This window comes from Felis catus, chromosome A2, assembly GCF_018350175.1.
Source record: "Felis catus isolate Fca126 chromosome A2, F.catus_Fca126_mat1.0, whole genome shotgun sequence".
Classification (NCBI taxonomy): domain Eukaryota; kingdom Metazoa; phylum Chordata; class Mammalia; order Carnivora; family Felidae; genus Felis; species Felis catus.
The window spans coordinates 165,890,165-165,913,669 of record NC_058369.1 but is presented as its reverse complement, the minus strand read 5'-3'; the positions used below and the strand labels follow the sequence as shown (position 1 = coordinate 165,913,669).

The window sequence follows — 23,505 nt, the reverse complement described above, 5'->3', positions numbered from 1 at the left end:
TTAAGTGCTGCTGCCAGGAGTACACGACTCAGAGTGAATCACGATTCGGATACATGAGTGGGTCCACTTGCCGATATTGCGGTTACGTCTGTAGCTACACCCGCTGGTGAGACTGGTGCACAGTTCCCATTTTGCATTATTCGGGGCTGTTTACTCACACGCAGTAACGTCATTTTTAATAACATGACCCTGATTTTTATGATTTTTTTTAAGTTTATTTATTTATTTTTATTTATTTAAAAAAATTTTTTTTCAACGTTTATTTATTTTTTTGGGACAGAGAGAGACAGAGCATGAACAGGGGAGGGGCAGAGAGAGAGGGAGACACAGAATCAGAAACAGGCTCCAGGCTCTGAGCCATCAGCCCAGAGCCCGACGCGGGGCTCGAACTCACGGACCGCGAGATCGTGACCCGGCTGAAGTCGGACGCTTAACCGACTGCGCCACCCAGGCGCCCCTAAGTTTGTTTATTTTTGAGAGCGCCGAGGAGGGGCAGAGAGAGAGAGAAAGGGAGAGAGAGAATCCCACGCAGACATCCGTGCTGTCAGCGCAGAGCCTGATGCGGGGCTCAATCCCACGACACGATCGTGAGGTCATGGCCTGAGCCGAAGTCAAGAGTCGGATGCTCAACTGACGGAGCCACCCAGGCGCCCCTATCCTGACTTAGGAAAACATCAATCTACACATATGACGAGCCCATATGTATGGAATTGTCGGCGTGTTGCCGGTGAGACGCTTATGCCAAGGGCTGGCGTCTTGTTTTCATGTAACGGATAAATACCGTGTGATCATAAACGCAGAGAAGGAAAGGCGGCCGTGAGTGAAAGAAAAAGATACGGGATGATGGAATGCTCCAAATCATCAAGGAATGGGAAAGAAATGGAGGGCAGGGAGTATAAATACGTCCCTGGGCTGTTTTGTGAAAATCGCCTCAGAAAGGAAAACAAGGAAATAATTAAGATTGGTAACAATAAAACCAAAGGCAGATGCTGACAAGATGACACAAGTTATGGGGACACCCTGTGCACCTCGAGGGGAACACACATCAGCCTTGGCCACACAGGCGGTGGTGAGCTGCCCGTCCCCGTGCACGAGGAAGGAGGGCGCGTGTGCTCCTGGGGGTCCTCCCGGGGAAGGCAGCCACTGTCTGCATCTGGGCCCTTGATGCACCCTAAAAATCATTAAATTTGGAGTCAGATCGAAGCAGGTGCCGCCCCTGCACTGGTGGTGAGAGCCGGAAGAAACCTGAAAATGCAGCCGGACGGAGCGGAGCAGACCCACCACCGAGAAAAGCTCTCACCTCGCAAACAGGTAAATCCGCACGGTTGCATCGGCAGGTGTTGCATCAGGCTGGCCTGACACAGTGTTTTGCAGGTGTGATCCTTATTTCAGGGCAATGTGCAGTGGCCACGGGGACAGGCAGCGGTGGCCTCACAGCGTGAGCCCCACACCTGAGGCTGTGGCACCCTCCTGGGCCGTGGGACACTGGCCCCAAGACCCCTTACGCCATCTAGAAATGATGTAGCTCGGGACCAGCCCTGGGGGCTCTCAGCTACCAGCTACATGACTCAGAAAAAGACCTCCTGGCCTCCATAAACCTCGGTAAAGTGGGAAGAATATCCTGCCTGTCGCTCACAGGGTTTCAATTAAATAAGGAAACACGCATGAGCACTCACATAGCCTTGCGTGTTGAATGAACCCCGCGCGCACCCTGCTGCGTCCCCCTCCTTCCTCGGTTAGCCCTGGTTTTCTCCTCCACGGCCCTGACTGCTCCCCACTCCGGGTGTCTGAGACCCGCGCCCACGCCCCCGGTGGACGCAGACCGTGGCTCCAGCCTCGGTGGCCCTCGTGCGCCGCGCAGCCGGACTCGTCAACGTTGCCTCCGTGACGGGACGCAGACTCGTCCCTCCTGGTTTCCCCAGTCACTGCTTTCACCAGGACCTGGTTCAGCCTCACCTGGGCCCGAAGCAGTCCCAGGGGGCCCCTCGCCTCTCATCTTTCCCTCCTGCACCCCCGTCACGTGGCTCTAGCTTTATTTTCCTAGACAGACCCGACCTCAACAGTCCCATCCCTTTCAGTTTCCTGCAGAGTGAAAAGGCTAGACCCCCGGGTAAGGCGCTCCGTGGCTTGCTCCCCGACCTTTTCCCGGGGCCCTGAGCCACGGCCTTCCAACCGCTCCCACGTGACCTGCACCGGAGCTGGTGACTGGCCACCCTGCCTGCCCACGGGACATTCACTGCTCAGCCTGTTCGCCGTGCAGCAAGGATGCTGCTTCCCGCTTGTCTTCAAACTGTCCTCACCCTTCGGGGGCTCTGCCGGACGTCCCTCTCTGCGCCCTAGCTACCGCTGACGTCGACTCTCTTCTCTCCTTCCTGCCTCTACTGCAGCACAGAGGTCACAGATGCCTGCCTCTTCTCGATCTGGGTGGAAAGGTCCCAGAGAGTAAAACTGTGTCATTAATCCCGGTCTCCACCCACCCACCTCGGCCAGCCCAGGGCCCTGCTCAGAGGACACACTTTAATGTCAGATGAGAGCACAGGGGCGACAGAAGGACGGCATCAGGCCACCTAAAACCTGCACAGCGAGGCAGGTGCAGGGCCAGGAAAATCAAGCTGCTACTTTATTTCTTTGCAGGTCTTTTAAAGACCCAGGTACACAATGTTATACTTCCCGACTTAAAAAAAGAAAAGAGAGAGACAAGCCTAGGAAGTAAAAATAAGTAAAAAATATTTTTGTTTTTTGTTCTTTTTTTTTTTAACGTTTATTTATTTTTGAGACAGAGAGAGACAGAATGAGGGAGACACAGAATCGGAAGCAGGCTCCAGGCTCTGAGCCATCAGCCCAGAGCCCGACGCGGGGCTCGAACTCATGGACTGCGAGATCGCGACCTGAGCTGAAGTCAGACGCTTAACCGACTGAGCCACCCAGGCGCCCCGTTTTATGTTCTTTTAATAAGCGGGGGGAAAAAGAGGAAGAGGGGAAAAGACAGGGAAGAGGAACAAGAAGAAAATGTGTCTGAGACACGAGGGGGAGGAAGAAAAAAAATGCAGAGGGACGGCGACGGCGGCTGGACCGAACGCTGCAGACACAGAAAGCAAACTAGAATAGACACCTCGAGTGACATGGCTTTTGACAACATTCTTGCAAACGACGGTGACTTGTTATGCCACCCCTTTGTTCCTGGACCAAGGGGGTTGGAAACTCAGAGGCCGGTCTGGTTAGAAGTCAGTGAGTGTGGTCGCTGTGGGGACCGGACAGCTGCTACCCCGTTCCGCTCGCCAAATTCTGCTGTCTGAGAAAATGATGTCTCGCTGCTTTTAGCTATTCCTGTATTTCAAGAAAAGACAGAAACCTGGACTTCCAGCTTGCAAGAAACCAGTCTGTGGGCCAAACAAAACAGTTCAGCGGGCGTTCGGGCCGCTGGCTTTTGCCTTCTCAACTGCAGACAAAAACAAGGCCATTTCCCCTTCCTGGTTTTTACTGAGATGGGAAGCGCAGCCAGCCTCAGGGTGGAAACGCTCGCTGGCCATGCCGGCCTCTCCTGTCCAGCCGCAGGGCTGCTGGCTGGCTGTGTCATGCAGACCAGGAGGATGACAGCAAAAGTGGGGACGGGCCCACCAGGCAGGGGCTGGGACCCCTCCCACCTGGGGCGCACCTGCACCTGCAGGGGCCCACCTGGGGCGCACCTGCACCTGCGGGGGCCCACCTGGGGCTCACCTGCACCTGCGGGGGCCCACCTGGGGCGCACCTGCACCTGCGGGGGCCCACCTGGGGCGCACCTGCACCTGCGGGGGCCCACCTGGGGCGCACCTGCACCTGCGGGGGCCCACCTGTGGGAGCCAGCCTGCAGGGCTCCGCAGAGGGCAAGCAGGAGAAGCCCGGCAGTGAGCTTCTTCCTCCTCCAAATGTGAGAACACACACACACACACGGAGCCCTTGATGGAAATTAAACGAAACAGAATAAAGTAAAGTGAACGCTAATTGTGAAAGCTCAGCATACTGGATGAAGGGAAAAAGGAAAAAAGTCGTCTCAAGTTCTTATCTCAACAGATTCCCGAGTTCCTCTACAACTCATGAACCCATTACAGCTCTTGATTCTGGAAAGGGTCTCATAATACTTGTAATCATGTCCCTCTCTGTGAGGAGTCAGAATTCATTAATTTTTAGAGACAGATAAAAATTCAAATCCTACAGTCTAATGATTATACAAAATCAAAGGGGAGCATAAATTAAAGAAGCAAAAAGACTTTTTATTTAAATGTTAACTTAGTAATTTAAATAAGTAATTAAAACAGGGAAAGACATAAAAAGTGAGAAAACTTGACATAAGCAGAGCAGCAGGACTCTTTTTTTTAATTTATGTGTTTTCCCTTCCAAGTACTTTCTGAACTGTCTGCAGTGCTCACATATTCGTTGATGGAGAGGTCTAATCCCTTTGAAACGTGATACTGAATTTTTAAAAATCTGATTAAAATTATTGAGTAAAACGGCATCGAAACAACAATTATGGAATTCATCACCATGAAAAATAATATACAAAGTCTTCCCCACCCAACAAGATGAATGATTTTCATAGTTCAGTGCTCACTTCCCAGCCTTTTCAATACACAGGGATGATGCTGACGGTTGCTAATTGAAGTGTAAAGATGATATTGTATTCTTCTGTTTATTTAAAGATTTTTATAATGTTTATTTTGTGTGTGTGCGTGTGTGTGAGAGAGAGAGGTGAGCGAGCAGGGAAGGGGCAGAAAGAGGGAGACACAGAATCCAAAACAGGCTCCAGGCTCTGAGCTGTCAGCAGAGAGCCCCACGCAGGGCTCGAACCCACAAACCGCGAGATCATGACCTGAGCTGAAGTCGGACGCCCAACCGACTGAGCCACCCAGGTGTCCCTCTTCCGTGTTTATTTAAAGTAACATCAGGTCATGATCTCGCGGTTTGTGGGTTCGAGCCCCGCGTCAGGCTCTGTGCTGACAGCTCAGAGCCTGGAGCTGGTTTCGGATTCTGTGTCTCCCTCTCTCTCTGCCCCTCCCCCACTCGCGCTCTGTCTCCGTCTCAAAAATAAATAAACATTAAAAAAATTTAAATAAGTATTTTCAACTGTACATGAACTCCAAATTTCGATGCTACTTAAATCTCGGGGAAAATGGGTTTTCCCAGATTATGAGGCACTGACTGGCATTCGCATCGACTCAAAACTTATTTTAAAGCCTAAACATCACTTCACGTGTTCAGACGAAGCGCAGTCAGCGTGCCTACATTAATATTCCCTGTGCATGTGGAGATGAGGTGTTTTTTTTAAACGAGACTGAGCAAGCCCTCCTGAAGTATTCTCTGTGCATTACTGCAATTTTTCTGTAAATGTCTAAAGCCCTAGGACGTGATCTTCCAATTACATATGATATGCAACACTTGTTTCCAACACCTGCAGAGAAATGTCCCGCGCACGAAAGAAACTGCTTTCATCTTATTAAATTAGTGTGGTTTCAATTTCACATTATCTTTAGCTGCTCAGGCTATAGTGTTACAAGTTTATTGCTTCTGCTAGGCTCCTCCTAAAAGTTGAAACCCAAAGTCATTTTCTGCTTTATTGACTTGCAGGAGGGAAAACTGAAATTATCCCGGTCATTAGAGAGAGTACTTACAATTTTTTTGCCTTCTATTAACACCGTAGAAATATTTGTTTCAACATTCTGTAGTATCACATTTCCTTTCTGTTCTCTGTAGATGAATTCTTTATCTACAAGAGGAGAAATAAAAAAGAAACGAAACATTAAGGAGCTCAGCAGGCTTCTGACGGACACTTACACAGAACGAATCAACTATTCCGACAAAAATAGAATCCTGTGATTCATCAAAGGGTCCTTTTAATCTGGTAAAGCATATACAGCTGCTCTCAACATAACCTCATGTGAAGCTTCTCTCCGAATCTTCGCTCCTACGCTACACACTGCCATATAAAACACCAGTGCCCATGCCCATGAAGTCTTTCGGACGTTCTAGAGCTTTCTTGAGCCCAACACACAGTGGACACATGGAGCAGATTAAGAAACTTACTACCAAAAACCATGGACGGTAATTCGCACTGTGGGTAGTGGTTTCCTGTATGTACAGCTTGGGTGAACCGTGTTATGCACACATGCTCACACATCCAAACCCTGCAAGACTGTTTCGAGTTAGTCCACAACCTTCCTTGCTACCCCTGGAAGAGTCGGCAGTTTCTTGGTCACGCATACCCCTGAATCCATACATCCTGTCCTCAGAGACAGTGACCGTGGTCCTTTGCATGACCAACCTTTCAATTATTCCCTTAGGAAAGTAATAAAACACACCGATCAGGATGATTGCAGAGGTGTATCTGTAGGCACGTGGGTCTCTACTGCGAGTGAAAGGGCACGTTTTCTGAAGGACGGGTTGCTGGTACAGGGCTGGGCACGCGACGAGGAGAAGAAATACTGTCTGTCCGAGCGAAGGTGGGAGTACTGAGCCAGCTTGATGGTCAAGGCATTTCACGCTGATGGGACCACCCTGTGCAGACTGGATTAATCCAAACGGTATTATCATTTCTACTCTTTATCTCATAAATTTACACTCTTTCCTTTTTCACTCCTTTCTGCTGCTTGCTTTGGTTTTCACTCTCTTCTTTTTCCAGGTTGTTAAGGTGGGAGCTTAGATCTTTGGTTTGATTTTCCATCCTTTCTTTCGGTTTTTTTTTATGTTTATTTATTTTTGAGACAGAGAGAGAGCATGAACAGGGGAGGGTCAGAGAGAGAGGAAGACACAAAATCTGAAACAGGCTCCGGGCTCTGAGCTGTCAGCACAGAGCCCGACGCGGGGCTCGAACTCACGGACTGCGAGATCATGACCTGAGCCGAAGTCGGACGCCCAACCGACTGAGCCACCCAGGCGCCCCGACCATCCTTTCTAGTAAAACTGATGAACGCTAAAAATTTCCCTCTGTGGATGGTGTTAGCTACATCTCACAAATTTTGATATGCTGAGTTACATTATTATTCAGTTCAAATTATTTCTAATCTTCCCTGTAATATCTGCGTGGCCCAATGATTATTCAGAAACATGTTGTTTAATTTGCAAGTATGTAAAGTTATTCTGGCCCTTTTATGTTTTATAGATTTTTAATTTAAATTCACTGGATCAAAGAAGACTCGGTACATGATTTCAGTCTTTGAAAACTCATTAAGACATTTTTGTGGTCCGTAATATGGTCTAATCTGGTGAATGTCCTGTATGCATATTTAATGAAATGATTGATACGGCCGCATTTGGTCTAACGTGTGTCTATGTGTATGTGTGTGTGTGAGGGCGTTGTATGTGTGTGGGGTGGGTGTGTATGTGTATGGGTGTGTGGGATGTGTGTGTGTGGAGGTGGGGGTGGGGGGTGGGGGGGTGTAGGGGTGTGTGTGTGTGTGATTAGTTTCTATTTGTTTCCTCCACTTATTTCTGGCTTTCACTTTATTGTTGCATATTTTTCAGAATTTTAATTTCCCTATTTTAGCTGTATTTTTTTTAAAAATTTAATGTTTTTATTATTTTTGAGACAGAGAGAGACAGAACATGAGCGGGGGAGGGGCAGAGAGAGAGAGGGAGACACAGAATCCGAAGCAGGCTCCAGGCTCTGAGCTGTCGGCACAGAGCCTGACGCGGGGCTCGAACTCACGGACCGCGAGATCATGACCTGAGCTGAAGTCGGACGCCCAACCGACTGAGCCACCCAAGGGCCTCTTAGCTGTATTTCTTTGCAAATTTTTTGTGCTTATCCTAGGGATTAGAATACATACTCAAATTTCCACAGTCAACAATGAGTTAATAGTGTACCAGCTCTGGTGAAATACAGAAATTTATCAAGTTTTCAGCCCACATCCAGCCCCATGCTGTTATAATTGTCATGTGTATTGAATCGAGATACTTTACATACTGCACAAGATGTCATAATTACTGTTTATAACAGTACCTCATTTATAAAGAGAGGAAGAAGAAAAAGTCAGAAAGAAAAAAAAAGTCTGTTGCATTTGCCCATCACTCGCCTTTCTGACGCTTTTTAGACTTGATCCAGGACCTGAGTTTCCACCAGCATCATTTTCCTGCCTCTCGAGAACTTCCTCGAGGTGTGTGTTTGTATGGACCCGCCGGCACCCAGTTCCTTGAATTTGCTCTTACCTGAGTGCCTTTGATTTCCTTCACTTCTGAAGGATATTGTCTCCTCATATAGATTTCTAGGTTGATGGTGTTTCCTTTTCCTTTGGAAATTTCATGCCACGTCCTTCTGGTCCCCATGGCTTCTAACAAGAAGCGGCTTTTAATTGTTCTTTCCCCGACACTGTTTCCATGCATTTTTCTTTCGCTGTTTTCAAGACTGACTTCTTGCTTGTGGTTTCTAACAGCCCAGCTATGATGCATTTTTGATTAGACTTCTTTGTGTTCATTCTGTTTGGTGTTGGCTGAGCCTCCTGTCTGCAAACGTATGTCTTTGTCAAATCTTCAGCCTTTAATTTGCCGAATATTTTTTTTTATTTGTTTTATCCCTCTCCTCTCCTGGAGTGCCAGCTGCACACATATTGGGGACCTTGATATTATCTAACACTCTCTGATGCTCCGTTCTTTAAAAAAAAATTTCCCTCTGTTCACCTTGAATAATTTCTATTGAGCTGTCATCACAGCTGCGTTGTCTCTCCTTTTTCATGATTATTTGACTGCCAAGTGCACCCAGTGAATTTTTACATTTCAGAATCTGCGTTCTTATGTTTAGGATTTTCCATGTTGTTCTTTCTACTGTTTCTACTTTTCTGCGGGGATTTCTCATTTCCCTGCTGACATTTTCATTCACGGAAAACATACGTACTTCCTTGTGCGTCATGGAAATATATACACTTTTAGGATGTTTGCCCCATCAGTTCCAAAATCTGTTTCATTCCGGAGTCAGACTCAGTTAATTTTCTTTTATACTGAAAGTATGTTCCCCTCTTTTTGGGGGGGGCATTCTTTGTAAGTAAGGTAATTTTGTGCTATATCCTAGACATGACGGTTGTCAGTTTCTGGACATGCTGGACTATGTTAATATTCTTTAATAAATGTGGCTTCCTATGCAACACCAACAACTGATGGTTGTCAGTTTCTGGACATGCTGGACTATGTTAATATTCTTTAATAAATGTGGCTTCCGATGCAACACCAGGTAATTTTCTTCGCTAGACACAGACCACCAACTTTGGGCAGCAGCCTTTTATACTCAATGCCGGTATGTTACCTACAGCTGAACTTCTCTGCTTGTCTTCTGGGCGTGTGTGGCTCACGGGTCAGAGACGCCAGGGCACTGCTGGTTTCTGTGTTACTAACCTCTGTTCCACCCTGTCTCGTTACCCCCTCCCCTTCTTATCTTTTCAGTTTGACACTTAGCTTATTAATTTCAGCATTTCCACTTTTCTTATAGAGTCACGACTGGTGCCATAAATTTCCTGAATTATGTCTTTATCTGAATCCACAAGTTTTAATGGGTAGTTTTCTCATTAGTGCTCTGTTCCGTGCATTTTTAGTTTCTGTCATGCTTTCCTTTTCAACCTGGGAGTTACTTGGAACTTGTAATTTGCAAATGTATGTAAAACACTCTTCTTCGTCTTTTTGTTATTGACTTGTAATTTGCTACATGTGTTAGAAAAACGTGTACTATCCACTCTTCGAAATTTGTTGACTCTGGTTTCTAGCCTGAGGCGGGGTTCCTTTTTGTGGAAGGTTTCTTGACGGAATGGATATTTTCTAACCGGAAGATGCAGGGTTCTCTGTTTGGTCTTTAATTTAACCGTGCTGGTTGTACCATTCATTAACTTGCCTCATTCTCAGCCCATTTTTTTTTTTGCACGCTTCACTTTTTCTTAAAAAGCCTCCCACTGTATTGACACATTCTGGTATGATGATGGATCAATTCGTTTTCTCCTGTTCATCCTCCAGATTTTGAGTTCTACATCTTGTAACTATTTTATCAGATGAGTGCAAGTTTAGAATTTTGTCACCTTCTTGGTAATTTGCAAGGTTTATTTTTTCACTGTATTTTCCATCCCTCATAATGCTTGTCTGTTCTGCAGAACAGGAGAAATAATAGTATACACCCGATATCGTGCATGTGAAGATTCAGAGACATTACGTTCGGGAGACTCGAGATGAACTTAAAATGACACCTGGATCAGGGCAGGCTCTGGGGTGCGTGTCAGCTGCTACTCTTGTCTCAGGAGAAGATCCGGAATCATCTCTGCCTCCTTTTTGTCTCTCGTCTTCAATATTCCATCCCTCGTCTGCGCCTACCCCTTTGAGGGCGTCTTGAATGGCTCAAAGCCATGGGTCCTCGTGGCTTGCGGTGCCCTTGCCCTGGGTCTGCCCACTGCCACCTTCACCTTGGACGCCTCTGACGGCTCACTCCCTTCGCTCCATGCTCTGTGCACACGAGGACGTGCTTCTTTTTTTTTTTCTAGGTCCTTTGGCAGAGACTGCTTTGGCCAACTCCTCAGCCTGACATTCAAGGTCCTTCACATCCAGGCCTGGGTGTCTCTTCCCATTTTAATTTGCTGTCACCCGCCCCCTTCCCCCCTATCAAGCGTCCTGAACCATGTTGTGCCTTCTGTGCCTGGGTGATGCCTCAGACCACTGCCCAGCCTGCAATGCCCTCTCCCACTCCCTCCGGGGGACCTCTGTCCGCTCTTCCCACAAAGGCCTCTCCCCTGCAAAGCTTGCCATGCGTCTGCCAGGCAGGATTAACCCCGCTCTGCTCTGCCCCGCACCCCACTCCTGCTTTACGCTCCTCATTGGCTGTGACAACTCTGTCTCCTCCGCAAAGAGAGCGGGACGCATGGGGAAAAGGCCACACCTTCCGGACTTCCTACCTCTAAAACCTAGCATGATGACTGAGGGGAAACCGGGGGCTAAAAACGCGTGATGCGTTCACCAAATTCACACCATCACCCGTCTGTCTGATTCGCCAAATGTGCAACCCGCCTGCGACTTCCGTAGGCAGACCCGCCGTGTGAGAGGCTGCCCCCGGCCGACAAGGTCAAAGGAAGCAGGGGTGGGTAGGGCCGCTTTGCAATTCTGCCTTTAGTGCCTCGTGGTGAGATTCTGAGATAGCTCCTTTCTCCCCGTCCCTGCAGTGCAGTAAGATACCCCAGAGGGGAGTGTAAGGTGCGTCTGGACGCTCTGAGGACGGCACGGCGACACTGAAAAGCCAGGCTCACCGGGGATTCGGAGAAAACACAGAGGGTGAGGTTGTGAGGAAAAGATCTCCCGGAGAAAGTCTCGCACGGCGTCACCCTCTGCGACTTATTGTTCATGTCAAGTACTCAGCATGTAAAATATGTCATTAATTTAATTGTTCTGGGTGGCTTCGGCAGTTCTCCAAAGCTACATAAAGAAAGCGACGACATTGGTAGCCAACACAAGGGAGGTGATTGCTTTTCATTTTATTCTTTTCCCCCGATTGTGATAGAAAAATATATAGCAATGCAACACGTTTTTCTCGCTCTTCCAAAAATAAGATGACGTTCCAGTCATTTCCTCTGAGAATCATATATCAGCTGGCTTCGTACGTTGCTTATTTTTGCCTGACACAGTAATGTATTTTTTAGAAACCTTTCAAAGGTCTTTCCCCTGATGAAGAAATTTTAAATGGATGGCATTTTGTGGTACTAGAGATTTCTTAGCCATCGAGATACGTGGTTCCCGTCGCCAAGGATGACTTAGACCTGCTGGTTGGTCTTTTTTTTTTAATTTTTAAATATTTTTGAGAGAGAAAGAGAGAGAGAGAGAGAGAGAGAGAGAGCGAGCATGAGTGGGGGAGGGGCAGAGAGAGAGGGAGACACAGAATCCGAAGCAGGCTCCGGGCTCTGAGCTGTCGGCACACAGTCTGACGCGGGGCTCGAACTCACAAACCACGAGATCGTGACCTGAGCTGAAGTCAAACGCTTAACTGACTGAGCCACCAGGTGCCCCTGGTTGGTCTTGATTATATAAATTGACTGACAATTGATTATATAAATATCACAAAGAGTTGCTTCAGAGAAACAGACTTTGAGAAACAAACAGTGAAGCAGATCTGGTTTTTCTTCAATTATCTTCTCTTAATTGTAAACAGCTGCGAATAGAAACAGCGTTCTATCCTACTTACTGCTTATTTTATTTTCTTCTCGGATACAAATTACTTGTATTCACGTATGCCGATAACACACAGCATACAGCATGTTTCCGAAGAAAGTCAACAGCCAGGTGATGGCCATAAGATATAAAAACTGATCTGTAATCCCTAGCGTCCACGCTGTGGTCTAGAAATAATACCATTTCTCACGAAACAGAATCAGTATGCAGCATGAATCTGCCGTGTTCCCTGACTTAAGGACAATTACAATTAACATTGCCAATCAGATGATAATGATCGTGTGTTGGCTATTGTTAAGTTCCACGTTAACCACAGCATCGTACTCTGAGAAGGATCCCAAGCTACCATTCTCAGTAAAAAGCACAAGGGATCTCTAAAGACCTGGGCATTTCTCGATCTGAGGCACAGAACATACAGTATGAACCTGGAATATCTCAGCAGGCAGCCAGCAAGGAAGTGTTCGGTGACCGACGGGGACACAGACCATAAGACCACGGTGGACGGCAAAATGGCCCTAATGCTTCCCTCCCTCCTGCCCACGGTCTTTGTCTGGCTTTGCCAGGCTCTTCCTCTTGAACGTGGGCTCAGATGCATGACCTAAATTGGTCACTGGACTGTGAACAAGCAGGCACCTGAGAAGCACTCGTATAGTTTGACTCGCCCCTCCTGGCTTCTGCCATGGCCAACCAGCTGCATGAAAGATAAATGCTTACTCTGCATGTCACGGAGGGTATGTTGTTGTTTGTTACACAACACTCTTGTGTCACTAGACAACCAGGGGGAGGGCTCTCAGGTCCGAAGCTGGTAAAATCTGAACATCAAAAGAACAATACCCTAATTGATTCAAACACATCAAATGTATAAAACAGTTCAGGAATCCATAATGGAACTCCCAAAAGAGAAAAACAACTCGTTTTCCACGGTTGGAGGGAACTATGACATCAAGTCCTGACTCTGAAACTGGTGATTAAAAATGTCTATAATACCCAAAGGAATCTACACATTTAATGCAATCCCTATCAAAACGCCATCAGTATTTTTCACAGAGCCAGAACAAACAATCCTAAAATTTGCACAGAATTGCAAAGACTCCGAACAGACAAAGCAATCTTGAAAAAGAAAACCAAAGCAGGAGGCGTCACAATCCCGGACTTCGAGCTGTAGTACAAAGCTGTCATCGTCAAGAGAGTGCGGTACTGGCACAAAAACAGACACTCAGATCAATGGAAACAGAATAGAAAACCCAGAAATGAACCCACAGCTATACGGTCAATCTCTGACAACGCAGGAAAGAATATCCAATGGAAAAAAGACAGTCTCTTTAACAAATGCTGCTGGGAAAACTCGACGGTAACATGCAGAATGAACCTGGACCACTTTCTTACACCGTACACAAAAATAAACTCAACATGGATGAAAAACCTAAATGTGAGCAAGGAAAGAAAATCATACAGGAGACCACAGTCAGTAACCTCTGTGATATTGGCCGTTACCAACTTCTCACTGGATAGGTCTCCTGAGGCAAGGGAAACAAAAGCAAAAATTAACTACTGGGACCTCATCAAAATAAAAAGCATCTGCACAGCAAAGGAAACAATAACACTAAAAGGCAACCTACAGAACGGGAGAAGATATTTGCAAGTGACATTATCTTAGAAAGGGTTAATGTCCAAAATACATAAAGAACTTATAAAACTCAACACCCAAAAACCAAATAATCCAGTCAAAAAATGGGCAGAAGATGTCAAAGCAGGCATCCAAATGACCAACAGAAACATGAAAAAATGCTCAACATCACTCATCATCAGGGAAATACAAATCAAAACTACAATGAGATGTCTTACACATCTCAGAACGGCTAAAATCAAGAACACAAGAACAAAGTGTTGGCGAGGATGTGCAGTGTTGGTGGGAATGCAAACTGGTGCAGCCACTCTGGAAAACAGTATGGAGGTGCCTCAAAAGTTAAAAATAGAACTACCCTACAACCCAGCAATTGCACTGCTAGGTATTTACCCAAAGGATACAAAAATACTGATGTGAAGGGATACATGGACCCTGATGTATCCACGATAGCCAAACCATGGAAAGAGCCCAAATATCCAGCAACTGATGAATAAAGAAGATGTGGTATTTATACACAATGGAATATTACTTGGTGATCAAAAAGAATGGAATCTTGCCATTTGCAACAACGTGGATGGAGCTAGGGAGTATAATGCTATGCAAAATAAGTCAGTGAGAGAAAGACAAATACCATATGATTTCACTCATATGTGGAATTTAATAAGCAAAGCAAATGAACATAGGGGGAAAAAGAGAGAGACAAACCAGGAAACAGACTCTTAACTCTAGAGAACACACTGCTGGTTAGCAGAGGGGAGGTGGGTGGGGGATGGGCTAGACGGGGGATGGGCATTAAGGAAGGCACTTGTTGGGATGAGCACTGGGTGTTGCATGTAAGTGATGAGTCACTGAATTCTACTCCTGAAACCAATATTGCACTGGATGTTAGCTAGCTGGAATTTAATAAATACAAATTTGGAGGGAAAAAATGAATAATCAAGGATTCATCCTGCTTTTCCAGCAGTTCAGGGGGACAACATATAGCCCGCCTGTGAGGGGGAGGCCTTCCTTTCAGAAGCCTTCCAGCTGGTGAATGTGTGAGGGATGACGAACTTAGGAAATCACCATTTGCAGCCGCTGCTGAAACACCCGATTCAGGTAAGGACCGTCCATGCGTGCTAAACTCATTCCGAGAAAGCTGATGGGGTATTTTCCTGGTGCCAAAATACGACCTCAGAGAACACACGCCAGTCTCGATGGAAAAATGCATACTTCTTTTTATTTATTTATTTTGAGAGAGTGAGAATGTGTGCGTGAGCAGGGGAGGGGCAGAGAGAGAGGGAGGGAGAGAATCCCAAGCAGGCTCCGCACTGTCAGGGCAGAGCCTGATGCAGGGCTTTCTGTCATGAACTGTGAGATCATAACCTGAGATGAAATCAAGTGTCAGACGCTTGGGGCACCCGGGTGGCTCGGTCGGTTGGGCGTCCAACTTCCGCTCAAGTTCTGATCTCACAGTTCGTGAGTTCGAGCCCCACGTCGTGCTCTGTGCTGACAGTGCAGAGCCTGCATTAGGTCCTCTGTCCGTCTCTCTCTGCCCCTCCCCCCCCAAAAAAAATAAATAAACATTAAAAACTAAGAAAAAAAAGAGTCGAATGTTTAACTCACTGAGCCACTCAGGCACCCCGGAAAATGCCTGTTTATAGGGGAGGAAGTTGGAGGCCCCAGCTTCACCCATGAATCTGCCTCTGAGTCCTGTTTTACCAGTGAGACAACCAGATGCTGGAGTTGAACGTGTTAAATCATTCCGTGAGGGAACAGACTAAATCCAGGATGTGGAAGATTCTATAACACAACTGGCCTAATATAGGGAAATAGCTCGGAGCTGTTCTACATTGGCAGAAACTTAAGAGACATAATCAAGCATAATTATGATCCTTAATGTGATCTGAGCAGAGAGAAAAAAAGACATAGAATATATTTTGAGAATGAACTAGGAAATTTGAATATGGCCTAGGAATTCAATGGTATTAGAAAACTACAGCCGTGTTTTTCGCCGAGAATGAGGTTGTTGTAGATACAAAGAGGGTATACTTCTGGAGATGTGTGTTTAGTCTTCAGCGATGAAAGAAAATGATACATTTAAATATTTTCAGCAAGAAAAATTGAGGGAAGACACAAAAAGGGGAAAGTGCTAAGATTAAGTGGTGCTTATATGGGTGTTTGCTGTGCTATCTTTTCCACTTTTCTGTAAGCTTAAAGTTTTTCATAAAAAGGAAGAAGATAAAATGACATAGCCCCTAATTTCTAGGAACATACAGTCAAGTGGGGTGGACATAAGAACAGTGGCCCACGTTTCAGTGGATGGAGAGGCTTTCAGGCAGAAAATCCCAGGGAGAGCAGGAAGCAGGGAGAATCCAGGACGGAAGGTTAGATGGGTAGCCCTTTACACAACACGCGTTGAGGCGGGGACGCTCTGGTGGTTTCCTTCGCAGAACCTCACAGGTTCTGCAGCATGGCGGAAGCTAATGTGTGCGTTTTGGCCCAAAGGAGCCAAAGAATTCCAAGAAAGTTAAAACATGAAAGTTCTATACAGCGAAAGCTTGGCTTGCGAACATAATTCATTCCGGAAACATGCTTGTAATCCAAAGCACTTGTATATGGAAGCCAGTTTCAAGAACCATTGGCTTGGTTGTGATCACGTAACGTCCAGCGTCAGGTAGGACTCATATGGCGAGACATCGCTCGTTTATCAAGTTAAAATTTATTAGAAATGTCTGTTCGTCTTGCGGAACATTCGCAGAACAACTTACAATCCAAGCTTTTACTGTACTCGGTTGTTGTTGTTTTTTTCTTTCTAGCTTATCTCACAGAAATTGTGAGCTGGGTTGTCTGGGAATGAAACGGGTGGAAAGATGGAAGGAGGTGGACTATTAAATTCTGTGGGCTTCGAATTCTGAGACAGTGACACTACAATATCCGCTTTCACAATGTGGGTAACTACACAGACAAGTACTGTCAAACAAATATTGATCTCAGCCTGGAAATAACTTGGAAAGTAGCTACAATGCAAGGATGATGTTTAGGGGATTTGAAATCCACTAGTTTGGCTCGTAAGATCTGTGAATGCCCAATTTTATCTTTGATTAACGGACAGCCCAGAGAGCTTTTAAAACCTTTTAAATTTCCACTCTTCGGATGGGGGCCAATTTTTATGTGCTTCAACAGAGTCATGTTTAGACTTTTAAACAGCGTATTATACGGAAGCCCCGCTCAAAACAAATCACTTCTTTCTGTGTTTAACATTGACAACGCTAGCTTATGTGGCTAAGGGAAAAAACAATTTATCTGTACAATTAGCACTTTTTTTTTTTTTTTGCAATTTATCTCATTTTCACCTGAATCTATCATAAAGGAAAATATACAGGTAAGGCTTTATAAGAAAAGGGTTTAGTGGGTACAGAACAAGGGAAGATTAGCTAAGCAGTCCCGTGCTAATTACACGTATTTAAGGATATTTATGATTTGTTTTATAAAAATACAAGACTCCTTGATGAGCTTTTTGTAAGTTTAGCTATTTTTGAGAGAGAGTGAGAGAGAGCTGGGGGAGGTCAATGAGAGAGAGAGAGAGAGAGAGAGAGAGAGAGAGCGAGAGAGAGAGAGAGAGGGAGAGAGAATCCCAAGCAGTCTCCATGCTGTCAGGGCAGAGACTAACATGGGGCTCGAACTCAGGAACCATGAGATCATGACCTGAGTCAAAACCAAGAGTTGGATGCTTTACCAGCTGAGCCACCTTGATGCCCCTTCTTGAAGGGTTTTGAAATGATTATAGTATGATGGTTCTAGGGGCTCCTAGGGGAGTTAAGTGTCCAACTTCGGCTCAGGTCATGATCTCACGGTTCATGAGTTCAAGCCCCACATTGGGCTCTGTGCTGATAGCTCAGAGCCTAAAGCCAGCTTCGGATTCTGTGTCTCCCTCTCTCTGACCCTCCCCCATTCATGCTCTGTCTCTCTCTGTCTCAAAAATAAATAAACGTTAAAAAAAAATTTTAAAAATTCTTCTTCAAGTAAAGTTCAGCATGTGCAAGAAAGATATGGACAAAATTTCATGGACGGGATATGAAAACAATCACTAAACTGTGTAAAAAGTGATTTTGGTTACCAGTTTGCCCAGAAATGAAGCAACTTGGAAGATTACACATGCTGTTTTCTGAGGCCGCCAAATTTTATCACCATCAGTCCTGAACGATTAGCAGATTCTGAAATGCAGTGGTCAGTGAATGATGCTACTTATGTCGTTCCAATGCCATAGCCTTTAGTAAAACAGTAGCTCAGAAAAGCCATAGCACATGGTTCTGCAGGCTATGGGTTTTTTAAAAAAATTTTTTATGTTTTTATTTTATTTTTGAGAGAGAGACAGACTGTGAGCCGGGGAGGCGCAGAGAGAGAGGGAGACAGAATTTGAAGCAGGCTCCAGGCTCCGAGCGGTCAGCACAGAGCCTGACACGGGGCTTGAACTCACAGACTGCGAGATCATGACCTGAGCCGAAGCCAGATGCCCAACCGACTGAGCCACCCGGGCGCCCCACGTGGGCTATGGTTTTAATCAAAATGCTAAGAGCTGGGTCAGTGTTCAATCATGTACATACTTCATCAACAGGGGTTCTAAGACTTTGCTGTTTTACAGCACAAACATAGAAGACAGAAGGTACTGAATAACCTTACCGTCTGCTGGCATTACATCAAGGCAGCAGACTACCGCGGAAAGTAAACTCAGGTTTTATGTCAATATTGTTCCCTCTAATGATTATTATGGAACAAGTTAGCAAACAGAGGTACCTAGAGGTCTCGCTGAAATGACTGCCTTACTTTAGCTATGTTTCCAAGAGAAAAATCACTTGCTGATAATGACTAATGAATGGGTCGAGACACGGAAACTTGACAGGAACGTTCCTTCAGAAAAACTCTGATGACAAGTGCCAGCGGTAGTCTACGGATCGTTGGGAAAAGCGTGGTCTAGGAGCCTGGGAATCTGGCTTCTGTTTCAGGCTCTGCCACAGACGGGACATGCCCGGAGTGGGCCGTGAAACTTACAAAGCTGTGTCCATACGGGCTAGAGCATGCCGTCCTCCCCTCCTTTTTCACCTCTGCTAGCAGGGATGCTTTCTGATGGCTGGAGCTAGAGGAGCCATCTTGGACCCTTAGGTAACCTTGTGGATGAACTACAAAAGCAAATTAGAGCAGAGATCCTCCCTCCTGACTTCTAGGTGTACTGACAACCTTTCTGTCTTGTGTAAACCAGTATGATTTTCATTTTTCTCTTGCTCAGAGATGAGTCTAATAAGAGATACAATCATGCTTTTACTCTGGATTTGGAGTCCAGAGAACCAGGTTTAATCCCGTTGCTGGGTTCTGCTAAGTCAGGTTACTTTATCACTCAGTCTTTCATTCTCCATAATAAACCACCTCATTTTTCCAAAAGGGTAACTGGGCAGGGCCACTGAGCCCAGGCACGAGCGGGGAGAGAAGGACGGGAGCATTCAGCTCTCCGCCAAGGAGAGTCCGTGTGGCTGTCTACCAAACATGCACCTACGATTTTATTTGTGAAGGAAAGAGATGTCATGAGCCCTATTCCAGAATTTTGGGTGCGGTCTGCGAAAAGCGCGAGTAAACACGGCTCTCATCTTTCTGACCTAACAGCAAACAAAATAATCCAAAATGTAAGCAGCAGGTGGAGTATAGGTACTGTACGGAGTAGAGAAAACCATTACAGGAAACGATTCTACTCGTTGGGGTGGAAGAACAGAGGTACTCTCACTCTCCTAGGAAAAGCAGGCAGGTGCCCAATGAAGGAGTCCTTCGCTCCTTCAGGGGAGCTCATTTGTGTCAGGCCTCCAAGCGCCCCCTCATACGGTAGACACCGGCGGGCTGTTGCTTTCAGAGAAGGTCCAGCACGTGTAACAAGTGTGAGAGGTCAAAGGCAGATCTCTCCCCAAGGAGTGTGGCTGCCTGGGTCGCCTGCTTGGGCAGGACGTGAGGCCTCCTGTGACGGCCCTGGGGACTGTCCTTGCCAAGGGGAACAGCTCAGCACGGGACTCCCATCCGCCCAGGCTGCTCCTCCAGGCAAGGGGCCTCAGAAGTCTACATGATGGCGTCGTTATTATAAACCCACCTCTGTCTTCTGACTCCGGCTCTGACCCCAGAGCTCTGCTGGGATGAGACGAGAAAGCCCAGCCAATCAGCCAGCCAGAACCGATCAGTGTGAAAGCCGTGGCAACCTGGGTGCTGACTGTGTTCCCAGAGCAGGTGCGGCACCAGTCACACGCTGGCCGCACGGATGCAGCGATTAGAGGCAAGGAGGTCCTTGCTCTTATCCCACGGTGAAGCGAGGACCCATCTCTTACGGTAGATCTTTAATCTGAAGTACTAAAAATTTCCCACCTTTCCTACTACGTGGACTTAAGTTATTTGACTTTTCTCTACCTCAATATTCCATTCTGACAGCAATAGGGATGTGAAGGATACCTTGCTTCTGTGACATTAGAACAGCGTCCGGTTCAATATCGAGTAATCCTGAGTATTAAGCACTACGGATACTTTTCGAAGGAAACAACCATCATCTGGGTAATGGAAGCCATTTTATGAAAAGTCACAGGACTTGAATGCTTTACATGTGGAATCTGATAAAACTGTAACCTGACGACCAAGGATTGCTATAGTCCTTCCATTTCATATATTTCTAGAGTAACTGTGTAGCTTATCATCTAACCAGAACACTTGAAAGTACACAGGGATGCCTTAATAATCAGGGCAAGTGATATAACCTGAATATCTCAACCCCGGTCTATTCCCAAATTCAGCAAGTATTGTTGCTAATAAATAAGGCTAGCGTTGGTAGAAACAAATTTCTGTATTTACTCTATTTAGTTTTAAAATTAAAAATCTTGGGGCACCTGGATGGCTCAGTCGGCTGAGCATCTGACTTCGGCTCCGGTCATGATCCCACAGTTCATGAGTTAGAGCCCTACGTCGGGCTCTGTGCTGACAGCTCGGAGCCTAGAGCCTGCTTTGGAATCTGCGTCTCCCCCTCTCTCTGCCCCTTCCCCCCCCACCGTCTCAAAATAAATAAACATTAAAATTAAAAATGTTGACTTAATTTCACGGATATATATCTGAAACAAGAGAATGGCTCAACTTGAACTGTCAGGACTATAAAATCGACAATTCTGTTCCACGTATGCCATTGGTAAAGATCGTAATGTAAGAAGCAACAGATCAACTCTTTCAAAAAAGAACACGTTGCACGGCACTGCTATTTAACATACAGTAAGGCTCAGCTCATCCTTCGGTTATGCTACTGTAGTCACCCACAAAAATCAATGCGTGGTGTTTCAGGTCTCCCGTGGTAAGACACTGTCTACACGAGTGAAGCAGCATTCGTTTTAATGGTACCCGTCTCCGTCAAAGGCTACACAGCAATCTTTGGTCAGTAATGAGTTCTGTCTTCTTAGCTGATGGGGATGTTCAGCTCAATTTATAGCTATCGGTAGTGCTGATAAAGGTCATCACTGCGTCTCATTTATTAGAGCCGCCTTCCTCAACAGCGGAAGTACAAGGTAAATGATGTTAAAAATCGTAACTTGCGGTGGAAGATGTGTTTACTCTATTAGGGAATGGATTTTTTTAAATGCCTAAGTTCTATTGCTTTCCTCTCCCTGGTTTTGTTTGTGTGCTTTTGCTTTGAGTCCCTGCAGCGGCTGTGATGTCCACATGTGCACTGTCGTATGTGAAACAGGAACGCTACGGTGATCGGGACCGGCGAGGTTCGCCTGAACGGGCTTTCTTCCCTCCTCTCAACACTATGGAGTTGCCAAGTACTGTTTCCTCCCCAAACAACATCGTTCTACATTATTCGTTCTCTAGAATAGAATCATGGCGACCGATCAACGTTAGCAACTCTCAGGTGAGCATGAACCCACCTACCTGACTAGGGCCAAAGTAGCTGATTTCATGAACAACTGACTAACCTTCCGAACCCGGTCATGCGTTTGCTTATTCAACTCATCCACCACTTTCAAGGCAGCTTCTTTGCGAGACGCCACTGGAGTTGGGAAATCTCTTACCTTGTGCTCAGCCCTCCCCCCGTGGGGTGTTGGACACGCCTCCCTGCAGACTCAAGGAAGCACTCTACAGTGTATGTTAGGATTGGGATATGATCGAGTCCCCTCTCCCTTAATGGACCCACACCGTTATTCTCACGGAGGTCACCAGTGAGCTGTTGGCTGTGGGGGTGCCTCCCACTCATTTGGCACTGTGGGAGGGGCTAAGGCAAATGAGATCACCTTGGTCCAAACTCAACACTGACTCTACCAGCCCATGGCTCATGTTTTCCCTTCCGTGATGCCTTCCTCATGCATCATCCTCCCTTGAGGGGAAAGACCACATTATCTAATGTTTTGATGTGTTTTCATCCAGCCAACACATAATAAATATCAAAAGGAAAGAAATTAAAATCACGATGGGGTGCCTGGGCGGCTCAGTTGGTAAGACGTCTGACTTCAGCTCAGGTCATGATCTCACGGTTTGTGAGTTCGAGCCCCGCGTCAGGCTCTGTGCTGACAGCTCGGAGCCTGGAGCCTGCTTTGGATTCTGCGTCTCCCTCTCTCTCAGCCCCTCCCCCACTCACACCCCGTCTGTCTGTCTCTCTCTCAAAATTAAACGTTAAAAAATTTTTTTAAATAGTGATAGAGAAGACGCTGGGGTGTGAGTGAAACTAAACAATCAGCTGGGATGCTTTGGTGCTGTGGGACAGCCAAAGACATACGGTCGCATCCAAAACACCAAGGTGCTAACATAAGCGACACCAAAGGGGCACTGGAGACCCGTGTCCTGTCAGCAACGTCACCAGGGACTGTCCAGCCAGAAGAGCACGTTTTGCAGCGTTGACAATCCGATTTCTGCTTCTGTTTCTCCTGTATGCTGCGATCCACTTACACGAGGTGTGAATCAGCATTCCGTTTCGTTTTTAGTTTTGTATTTCGTGCACCTTACGTGTCTCACAATGTCCGGGTCTGGATCATTGCTCCCTGTGCCGAATCAAAGTCCGGGATCTTCACAAGTGATCCCACAAGGCTTCTCCCCCAGGGAGGTGCCAGGCTGTCATTCCTTCCTCCAAGACTCGGCCCCGCCGTCTGCCATTCAGGCAGCAATGCCCGCAAGTCACGTTTCCCCGGACCCGTGTGTGTGGCTTGCATCTCCCAGGAGACCGCCAACACCTCTCTGACTCTCAGCTCCGACTCATTTTGTCCTTGAAGCAGCGCACAACGCCCCCCGCGCCTTCCCAGGGTGAGAGGCCCACTCTCACGTCCGCTCTCCCGGTTCCACACACCCTGGAATGTTCCCACGGGGAGGACCAGCCAGCACTTTGTGCGGGTGTGGACGAAGTAGGTCTTGGCTGTCGGGGAGAGCAGGAAAACCGCTTTATAAGAAACCACAGTATACAGTGGTCTTACGGAGTAAGATTAAACAAAACAGGTGCCACCACAGAGGTGGAAAAACTGCCAAGAAGCCCCTAAGGCTCCGTCCCAAGTTCACTGGAGTATCAGCAGGCCCGAGCCAGACAGAGGAGAAAACGGAACAGCCAGCAGGCCCGGTGAGCGCCACAGACCGAACCCGGTCACGCTGCTGGGAGGTGACGACGGTGTGGACGGGGTGGGGAGCTCGGCTCCGCGGGGCCGTGGCGCTAGAAGACGCTGGTGGCGCTCGCGGGCTTCCCGTGCTCAACTTGT

At 46.8% G+C, this 23,505-nt stretch overlaps 1 protein-coding gene across 6 annotated transcripts in view; it reads right to left on the bottom strand.

Moving 5' to 3' along the window:
* Positions 1 to 23,505, bottom strand: part of DPP6 (dipeptidyl peptidase like 6) — a 949,991-nt gene that overhangs the window by 285,574 nt on the left and 640,912 nt on the right. For all 6 annotated transcript variants that reach the window (XM_045053301.1, XM_045053300.1, XM_045053302.1 and 3 more), the window contains exon 4: positions 5,646 to 5,740. In XM_045053301.1, the coding sequence (XP_044909236.1) occupies positions 5,646 to 5,740 (95 nt within the window). The remainder of the gene's footprint in view (positions 1 to 5,645; positions 5,741 to 23,505) is intronic.